The sequence below is a fragment of the Mesoplodon mirus genome (assembly GCF_964341445.2).
Source record: "Mesoplodon mirus genome assembly, chromosome: 7".
NCBI classification, from domain to species: Eukaryota; Metazoa; Chordata; class Mammalia; order Artiodactyla; family Ziphiidae; genus Mesoplodon; species Mesoplodon mirus.
In genome coordinates, this window is record NC_138983.1 from 125706120 (window position 1) to 125716753 (window position 10634).

At 45.5% G+C, this 10634-nt stretch overlaps 1 protein-coding gene across 7 annotated transcripts in view; it reads right to left on the bottom strand.

Annotated features, from left to right (window-relative positions):
- The window catches only part of SIK3 (SIK family kinase 3), a 253728-nt gene extending 250802 nt beyond the window's left edge, over positions 1-2926 (bottom strand). For 2 of the 7 annotated variants that reach the window (XM_082629686.1, XM_082629683.1), the window contains exon 1: positions 2589-2924. In XM_082629686.1, the coding sequence (XP_082485812.1) occupies positions 2589-2861 (273 nt within the window). In that variant the 5' untranslated portion in view covers positions 2862-2924. Of the gene's footprint in view, positions 1-2588 lie in introns of all 7 variants that reach the window. The other 5 variants (XM_082629685.1, XM_082629687.1, XM_082629689.1 and 2 more) reach the window with 5 other exon arrangements.
- Positions 2927-10634: the final 7708 nt, after the last annotated feature.

Consider the following 10634-nt stretch of genomic DNA (forward strand, 5'->3'; position numbering starts at 1 on the left):
TTCCAAAGTGGATTCAGATAAGCATGAAGCAGGCCAAAATATGTTCATCATTTACTCAGAGCACATGACAGCTCCTTGTGAATTACGCTTCACTCATGTCGTCAGAGTAATTTAAGCAGAGAAACACAGGGTGCCTATAACTGTAACTAGGAAATTGCACACCGCTACAGAAACACAAATGAGTGCTGGTGTGGTCCCGTCACACATGCAACTCATTGTCCAAGCCATTTCAGCCTCATTCAAGATTTTGAATATTTCCATACATAGGAATTGCATAACTGCACACCACAAATGATCAAAGAAAAACCAACATAAACAGTGACACCCATTTATAAACAAGCTGATGTTTAAAATGCTGCAGTCCTAAAGGATACCAAGGACTTTGAGAAAAACTTAGACACACACACACACACACACACACACACACACACACACACACTGGAAAATTAGAAAGCGGGGAGACCAGCCATAATTAGCCACTGGCTTTGCTGACTACTGAAGATAGAAATGTCTCTATTATATATAAAGCCAAGAATCAACTGTTTGCAATTATATTTACAAAAACATTCAACCCTCTCTGTCACAGATTTTTTTAATCAATATTTTGGTGTATCCAAGGGCTGTAAGATACAAAATTCTTTAAATCAGAGATACCATAAACCAGGCAACCAGTTAAGTTCATGGAGTCTGTCCCCCAGAGGTCAGAGCAAAGTAATCACAGGAGCTCAACGTGATTACTTAGGTGGGAGGGGGAGGCCGCGGAGAAAGGAAATACCAAAACAAGGAACAAGGCTCCAACAACTAGAGCTGTTTGTAAACATAAATTTGGTTTGGCTAACAGTAAACACAACTGGAAACACTCAGGGGGGCAGAGATGCACCAGAGTCTTGGTTCAGTCCACCCCCCGCCAGGGGCCTGAGGGGAGCACCAGGAAACCTGGGACTTTGGGATCTCATTCAGCTCAGACCTGCAGACTTGAGGCCCTCTGAAAGACACTGACACAAAGGCTGAAGGGGGCCCCCCAGAGGAAGTGAAACTGACCAATCAATTTTCCACAGCCACCCCCCAAAGCCACTCTGCTAAGAAGGGCCCCTTACAGTCTGACAGAAAGGAGGGAAAAAGGGACTTCAGGTCATAAGTGAGCAGGAGACAAGGCAGAGGTAAGTAAGTCACTGCCTTCTGAAAGCAAGGGACTGCCGTAAGAGCAGAAACCAGGTAGGCGACAAGAACCAGAGGCTAGGCTGAGGAGGTGACGGGAATTGACGCGGCTTTGGTAGGAAGCAGCAGCAGCTGTAACAGTTCTTCATTAGTCAGGGTGAGGGAAACACAAATCGCAGCTTTAAATATAATGAATGACTACATCTAAAGTATTCATTCAAGTGAGAGACGGAGCAAAGAAAGAAAACCGGAGGACAAATGGGCTGGTGAGTCCTGTCAAAATCAAACAATTCCTCCTCGTGGCTTCGATTCCAATACTCCCAGTGAAGAAGACCACAGGAAAGAGCTAACCATATTTCCTCCAAAAATGCATTTTCTATATAAAATGTTAAATGTACATGGATATGGCTTCCTAAGTGACCTTGCCCAATTTCACCACCACAGCTCCACAAATCCCTTGGGAACCAAAGGGCCCCATGAGTGTCCGGGTTCCTCACACACCTCCTCAGTCACCAGGCTTTCCCCTCACCACTGACAGCCCACCCTGGGCTCTATAAGGCCCACAGTTCTGGACCCTCCAACAACTAAATATAACCAGCAATCCAGCTCTCCCAAACCGTTTAACCCCTGAGTACCTAGGGCCACCACAAACCTGGGCCCCCCTTGGGCCTCTGTTCCCTGACCCCCTTCCTGCAGAAAAATAAAGTGCCTTTTTTCCTCCATATTTTCCCCATTTTTTCCATCGCCTCCTCCAATAATCCTGTCTGTCCTCAGACTCTCATTCCCACCATCTATCAGTCTTGGACGATCAAATGCTGATTGGTGCCTCTGTCAAAAGGTACCAGGTTCCTCATACCTCCCAGTACGCTGTACCCACCACATACCCCTGGTACGTGCCCCAGCTATCCTCGTTCCCCTCAGAACCCCACATCTGCGGGCTGCCGGTTTCACCCTCGTTTTCCCCCATCCTCCTGGTCCACATTTCCTATTCCCCTGCCCTCATTCCCTTAGGATTTCCTAACTGCTGGTTCCAGAGGCTTCTTAGCTTACTGCCTCCTGGCTCCGGGAGAGTTCCAAACCTCTTCTTTCCAATCATCTCTTCTACGACCCTCCGCACAGCCCAGGGAGCCCCCTCCCCATCCCCGGCTCCCTAGTTCCCCAGGTCCCCGCGCTGAGTGGACCCCTGCGTCCCCTGTGCCGTGCAGTTACCCTCTCCCGGGTCCCCCGGTGTCCCCCACCTTCTGCTTGCCCTCTCCGCACTCTCGCCCGACAGCCCCCTACCCGTTTCCCCGGTCCCCAACGCTCTCCCGAGCCCCGCTCCCCGCGCCGACCCCTCAGCCTCGGTGTCGCGGGGCTCTCCTGCGCCCTCCGCACTCGGACGGTCCCGGGCCGCGCAGCCCCGCCGCCGCCCGGTCCCACCGCGCCACTACCTTGGCCTTGGTGACGAGGTGCGTGGCCCGCTTGACCACAGCGAAGTTGCCCTTGCCGATGGTGCGGTCGATCTCGTAGTAGCCGATGCGGGCAGGCACCGGCCCGCGGGAGGCCGGGGCTGAGGGACGCGGCGGGCCAGCCGCCGGGGGCACAGCAGCGGGGGCGGCCGGGGGCCCCGAGGCGGGCGGAGGCAGCAGGCGGCCCGCCGGCCCGGCTCCCCCCGCTCCGGCCCCGGCAGCCCCGCCAGCTCCGCTCGCCGCCGCCGCCGCCATCTTGTTGTGCAGTGAAACCTCCGGGGCCGCGGGGAGCCGGCGGGGGGGAGGGGGGGAGGGGGCAGAGGGGCGGGAAAAGAGGTGGGGGGGAGCCGGGGGACGTCACTCCGGGAGGCGGAGCGCCCGCGCCGCCGGGGCCTGGCGCCATGGCAACCGCTCGTCACGTGCCGACGCGCGTCACTGCCCGGAGCCATGGCAACCGTGACCTCACTGGCGAGCTCGACCTTCCCGCGTGGGCCTGGTTCCTCGGGTGTCGGCTCCCGGGTGCCCCCCTTCGGGGAGGAGACAGTGGGCACCGCCAGTGTGCCAGCAGGTACCAAGCCGCCGCAGCGTTGCCCGAGTCTGGGGGTGCTTATGCCTGACCCAAACCCGCCCTCGATCCCCCCGGAACCGCTAATGTGACCCCTAGTGTGACCTCTGTCCCAGTTCGGCAATCACCCAGCCTCCTTTAAAACAAAGTATTTCCTCATCACCAGAAATATTAGCACTGTCCCACTTTAGCCCTTGAGGCCCCAAAGGCAGGAATAGCTACAGTATCGAAGCAACTGTAACCAAGTCGAAAGCGAGGCAGGGGAATTCTTCAGTAAAATTCCTTCCTCTTACAAAACTCAACTCACCCGGTACAACCACTCTAATTGTCACCGAATGTAGAGGAATGGGGAAATTAGGATTTGCGTGTTCAAGGGCGGAGAAACCAGCCCAAACACGCATTCCAGTCATTGGGTGGGCGAGGGCCAGAGCAGGGACGTCATTTTCCTTCCTCTCACCCCGTCTCTGAATAAGTCTATAGCTAGATGATTGTCAAAGAAGTGCCTGCGTCCTATTTCTGTTACTTGTTTAACCCTGATGAAGCAGTGGTGCGCACTGTCCAGTGAGTCACGTCATGGTTAAATACGTTACGTCTGTTGGGCAAAATAAATAAGTAAATAATAAAATAAAAATTCACGCTTACCAGCGACTCTCCAAGGACATTAAAGGTGATCAAATCAAATTCCAGCAGTAAATCTCATAGCCCTTTTTCTTCTCTCCTGCGTTATCTGCCATTCCACACCCTCCAGAGCCCTCACTAGCTCCCAGGTTTCCCCCTCCTTCCCCCCCCCCCTTTATTAAGTAGATGGGCTTTAACAGCTTCAGGTAGGGCCGGGGATGGGTAGGCTACTGGGCTATCAATAACGAGATGGTCTGGTCAGGCAAGCGGGGAGGAGGGAAGGCTGTGAGCACTCCAATGCTGAAATGTATTCCTCCTTCCAGTCCTGACCCCTCCACATCTATGTCTCTCTCGATGGCAGAACTGTGTTGTCAGGTCACTGCATGTACAATATTAAAAGCTGACACCCAGGTCACTGTGAATGTATGAGAAGCAGAGCCCCTATTTACTCTCTCTGACCGAAAGATACTTACTAGCTCTCTGATTCCCCATCTGACTATGAGTAATGGCTGGGACTAGGACAGGACAGGGAGGTCATTCCACAATTGCCTTGAATCAATTCCCTGGTTGCTGTTCCAAATTACCAGCACAATTAACACTAATTGGCTTCTTTACTAGCAAATAAGGATAAGGATGAAGTGGTCCTCAGCTTCTTGCAGTGGTTAAGCCCTTTCATTGGTTGAGCTCTTTCATTGGTTGAGCTCATTCAGCTGCAGATAAATGATGGCATGTGGCCAGCCTCTCATCACTTTGACCCTACTCACCTGCCTCGAACAAGGACTGTACATTAACTTTGGTGCTGGGCCCCAGGGTCCCAGTTATCCTATCTCCCTAAGGAAAGGAGGAGGATGGGGGTCTTAACAGAAAACTTATGAGCAATAAGGCAAGGGGAAAAACTCTTTTGCTCCGAAGGCTGCAGGAGCAGCACTGAAACCATTCTCATAACAACTTTACAGCCTCTCCTCCACCCATGGAGATCATTTGAACATCAGATACAGCAACTTCTGCTGCTCTCTGGAGGGTGTCAAAAACAAAGAAGCCTCTGGGGAGAAACTAGAAAATGGAGCGTTGGTCTAACTTCCCAGAAGAAGAGGCAGGCAGATCACTCTTGTCCCTAGTAATGGCCAGAATGTGTATGCTGTGTATTATGTGATTTACGCTCTGTGCCTGTATGGATAGAGGCCAGTAGATGCTGTGTCCTATTGAGACTTGGACAAAGACTTGCTGGAGATTTCCCTGAAGAGTACTCTTTGGTGAGAATAATATAGAAAATTAGGGAGGGGATTGATGAACGAAGATCATCAGGGAAAAAGGAAAACAGTTTAGATGTATGTATTTAATAATTATTTGTCGAATACCAAGAACTGAGTTAAGTTTGGGAGGAACTCACAATAACAACAATTTGCCAGGCACTATGCTAAGCAGTTTATATAAATGAACTTACTTAATCTTGAACAACCCTGTGAGACAGAATATATTATTATCCCCATTTTGCAGATAAGGAAAATGAGGCACAGAGGGATTAAGGGAGTTGACCATGGTCATAGGGCTAGAAAGTGAATCCTAGAATTAGGATTCAAACCCAGGAAGCCTACCTCTGGAAGCTGAGATCCTCTCCCACTGGATTATAAACCCTGTCAGAGTAGTAGCTAATAGGAAAAGTAGTTTCCCCCAAAACTCAGTTTAGACCCAGGGAAGAAGAAGACTTGGAGAGTTCTGGGGAACAGGGCAGAGCAGGCACTGAAGCATATCAATAAAGAACAACAGATAGCAAAACTGACTGAAGTGATGACTTTACTTGCAAGTAGCTCCATGAAGAGACTCACTACTTATTGTGCAGGAGTTTTGCTGTCCTTAGAAAACAGACGGGAAGGTGTGTTCCTGCCCTGCTGCAGACTCAGAGGGGTAGCTTGAGGGCTGGATTCTCAGAGTCCTGCAGTCCAGGGTGGAGACAGAGAGCTAGCCACCACCCAGCTTCCAATCCACCACCATAACCAATTCGCTCTTTTCTGGAAAAGCAAAAGATAGATTCAAAGATGAAAATGAGACATTTTCCTCCATAATGTCATTGCGTTTTGTTTTTAAAATTTGAAAAGGGCAAACCAAGGCATTCTTGATGGATATGATAGGCCCTTAGGAACTTCTGGAAGTGATGCAAAACCTCTGAGGACCTAAGGTCTGAGTGGGGAGTGATATAAGCAGTGGGAGGGAATACATTAACTCTTTTATGATTTTAAAGGCCCACTTAGCCTGTCTGCAGAGCAGTTTACCAACAACCCAAAAGGAAACTACAGCCTCACCACATAACTCCATAAATTCTCAGAGGCGTCGGGACCTTGAAGAAAGTCTAACTCCTCACTTTACATTGTCCCAGCTCATTACTGCTCTGAAAGAAGCTAGCATTTATATGAGCATTCAGTGACACAGAAGCATTATTCAGAAATTCCGTATGACAAAAGGCAACATCATATAATGTTTACATGCCACATATTCCCAAACAAGGCCATTATTAACCAGTTATAAATTCTGCCGTCACACAGAAATCAGGTCACTGTTGGATACACATTGTCAGGACACTCAGTGTGCCCTGGTTCTCTGGGTGAGCTGAAGGTGCATCTTCTCTCTGTTGGGGCAGTGCTCTGAGTTACCACCTCAGCTGTGTGGCTCTTGCCTTTCCTTTCCTATCCCAGACCAACCTAGTCATGACAAAGTGCATCCTATGGGTGCCCAGAAACAGGTCTGAGCAAAGTAAGTACATAGTCTCCTGCTGTAAAATATCTTGGGGAGGGGGCTTGAGAGCAGCTTTCAGTCAAGGATTTTCTGTCCTGCTTGCCTAAATTTTTCTTTTTAATGGAACCATTCAAGCTACTAAATGAAACATAAAAATTACCCTTGCTACTTTGCATATATCCTAGGATACGGTTTAAGCATTTTTAGATTATTATTAAATAATTACCCTTTAGATCATCCAAAAGATTTTTAAGTGTGATGTTTTTTAAGGTTTTCTGCATTCTTAGATGTGACTTGGGGTCAATGTTTTCCTCAGGTAAATACACCTGTGGTTTTATAAGGAAAATCAGTGGGAAAATATATTTAGTAAAGAAAAAGAGCTCATTCAGAACAACTTTTTTCACAAAAGGATATGATCCTTAAGGTAAGTTACACTTAGTTACTCTGTGATCAACTCCCAAATATTTACACTAATTTAAAAAATATGTTTGGGGCTTCCCTGGAGGTCCAGTGGTTAAGACTCTGCACTCCCAATGAAGGGGACACAGGTTTGATCCCTGGTCGGGGAACTAAGGTCCTGCATGCTGCACAGCTCAACCAAAAAAAAAAAATATATATATATATATATATTTAACAATTTGTTTCTTTCTCTTAAATGAAAAGTATGATACTCAACAAATATTAAGATTTTGGCATATTTGGATCCTTTTCTTTCCCTCGAATATAGAAGTGTATCTCAATTCTAGGAATTCACCACATTTCACAGAAAATAAAGGCACGCTTCAAAGGTCTACGTTAGACAGAAGTTCTTTATTTCCCTGGTTCTAAACCGACAGAACTTCAGCTTTCCTCTTTTCACTTTATCGTCACATCTCTCCTGACTACAAAGCCATCATCTCTGCTACACCTGCCTTGGGAATTGCCTCTCAGTTTTTAGTGCTCACCTTCAAACAGCCTTGCATTGTTTTGGTAGACACTACAGAAACACTGTTTTTACGGCAGCTTCCTTGCATTATATTTGGGGTTTGCTTAATTTTTCTACCAGCCTTTCCAGCTATTGGTTAAGAAAAATTTATACTGTTGGGATTGATTTCTGTAGATAGCTAATATACCTTTGTTTGCTTCATTCCCACCACAATTTTCCTCAGTTAAACTAGAAAATCCATCATCTTGCCTCTAAGGCCGAAAGTAGCCCTCTCCCTTGTCTGCAGCGACACCTGCTGGTCAAAGTTCTAAACTACATGATTCCTAGCTGGACTCCCTTTTCCATTCCACTTAGGCTTTCTAGTCCTCTCTGTTTAAACTACAGGCAGTTGAAAACCACAATCCCACAGCAGGAGCCAGGAAGCTGGAATCCAAATGGAAGCCGGCTCCAGGAAGCTGGATGTCTTTATGGCCAAATAGAGAGTACAGTGGGCTAAAGTTACAGTGGTGCTTTGGGCTGGGATAACAGTCCACAACTGTGGCTTTGTGCCACCCAGGGATGTCTCCGGTTATCCCTAGAGTCCTCGTGGCATTTTAAAAGACTTCTTAAGGGTGAAATGATTTCTGTTTGTTCTTATTTTTTAAATAATTTTATTCTTTTGGCATGTTTAAAGGGCAGCCTGGAATAATGAGTAAAAAGAGTGAGGGTTAGACCTCGCTTAGACAGTTAGACCTAAGCTTTCCAGTGGGCTTTTCCACTTCCAGGTTCATCTCTGAGCCTCAGTTTCCTTTTCTGGAAAATCACTCCTACTTCGTGCGGTTTTTAGAAGAATCAACTATCATATATACTTAGAGGAACCTGGATTAGAGTCTGGTACATAGCATGCACTCAAGTATTAATTTTCTCCCTCTCAGTGCTAAAAGCATATAAACAATAACATGCTGCTTTCCAAACCACTTTCAAAAGATTAGGAAGATTGAGAATAGAATTAGGGCTGCAAAAATGGATTAACTTCAGAGTTAAAAAGAGAAAATTATAGTTTTAAATGTTTTGGTTGGTTGACTAAGCACGTACAGTTCAGTCCTTAGAGGTTGGACATATTCGTGTTTATGGTGCAATTCTATATGTCCAATGAAAGCACTCTCACAGCTTCATAAAGTAGTTATTATTCCACTTTATAGATGGTCAGTTTACTTGACCAATCTGATGATTGGCTCACACAGCCAGGACGTGGTGAATCTGGAAGCAAATCCAGGCCTTTGAATCTCCAAAGTGAGTTGTCTTCCCAAACTTTAGAGTATTCCAGTGTCTATGGTCTGTTTAAAAAAAAAAGATGCCAATGATTTTTTTTCTCCTAAAATTTATTCAAAATATATATGTAAGAAAAATACTACAATATTTTTATCATTGCTATGCAACAGTCTGAGAAATTGTGTGCATTTCCAAACTTTCTGCAGAATGCAAGTGCTCTGTGAAAACACTATAGGAGCTCTATGAGAAAGAAAAATTCAATCCTGGTGGCATTTTTTCCTTCTAAAATTCATTTAAAACCATATATGTAAAAATTACTGATTATACTTATAATAATGTCTTTATTTTATGCAATAATCTGCCTTTAGGAAACTAAACACTTGTATGTGGTTTTTAAGTCTATTTTTCAAAATAAAATTAAAATGCCCTAATTTCTTTTTATTCTTAATTAAGATGATAACATTGAGTTAAATTCTAAGTTAAAAATAGGGGCAAGATATGATGAAGTAGGATAATAGGGTTTAACCTCCGACCCTACCACAACTCTAAGCTCTGAGTTGAGCCACATTCCACTAAAAGCTGGATGTGGAAACCAAAGTAGGAATTAAATCCTCCATCCTTACATTTCATACCAATTTTAATAACAACTTTGATTTCTCTAGAGATTTTCTTCCTGTGACTTCCAAGCATCAAGTATTTAGGATTCATTGTTTAGTTAAGTCCAATTCAAACTCTTGCAACCTGGCTGCAACTTCTTTTTCAGCTTCTCAAGTTTCATGTATCTTCCCACCCAACACTTCTCCACCCAGGAGTGCCCTGGGCTCCTTTCCTGTCAAAGTACATTCTGCACTTTCTCCTTAACTTTTGCTCCTGCTTCTCCTTGTGTTTGGAATACCCTTGAAGCTCACCCATCTGTTATTTGAAATTCTACTACTTCTTTAAAGCACAGCTCAGCGCAGGAGTTTTACAATCTCCGTAAAAATTAGTCACAGCTTTTTGTCCCCCCTGGGGCTCCCAAGCATGAGTTCACATCCTGACTCCACAACATATTAGTTGTGTGATCTTAAGAAAACTACTTAACCTCTCTGGGTCTCAGTTCTTCAACTGTAAAATAGGTATAATAACAACACCTATTTCACAGGAGTATTGGGAGGGTTGAATAAATTGCGACATTTAAAATACAGTAGTGATAATTGGTGCTCTACGAATGATTGCTAAAATTATTATTAATCTATTGTAGCATTTTTAACAGCCTAACTTATTTTTAACAGTCTAACCACTTTACCTGAATGGCTCTCTAATTAAATAGCAATCTCCAGATAGGCAGGAACGTATCTGTTTTGTTAGCTACTATCCAGGTCTTCACACTGTGCCTGGGACACAATAAATACTCAGTAGATATTTCTTAAATAAATTAATGCCTCCCCGTTAAATGGATTTCCTTGAGGCCAAGGACTTCTGTATGTTGAGAGCATTTCTTCATCACTTTATTTCAACATGTACAGAACCTAATGCAGTGCTGGTACCTTGTAGCACTCAGCATATACTGGCAAAAGTAAAGCAAGAGAAAAATAGGAAAGTTTTATCCGAAAGTGTATACTCTCTCTCTTCTGAGAGTTCAGGCAGACATGACTGGTGCTCTAGGGCTGTCATCCAAAACCTAACTTTGTTCTGAGCAGTTTATCTTGCAGAAATGTGGGGATCCCAAGGCACTTCTTAAAAAGCCGAAAGAAAAGTGAAGGGTTTGCTGGGCAATCAAGCACCCTCCAGAAAACTGAGCACATAGGACTCTGCCCCTGCAAAGAAACAGAAGGCTGGAAGAAGGGTACAAGAAGGGGTAGTTGGCAAAGATCCCATTTGGACTTCGATTTGAGAGAAAGGGAAGATGAAAGAGTCCTAACTACCATGAAATCATGACCCCAAGACTGCATAAGAGCTA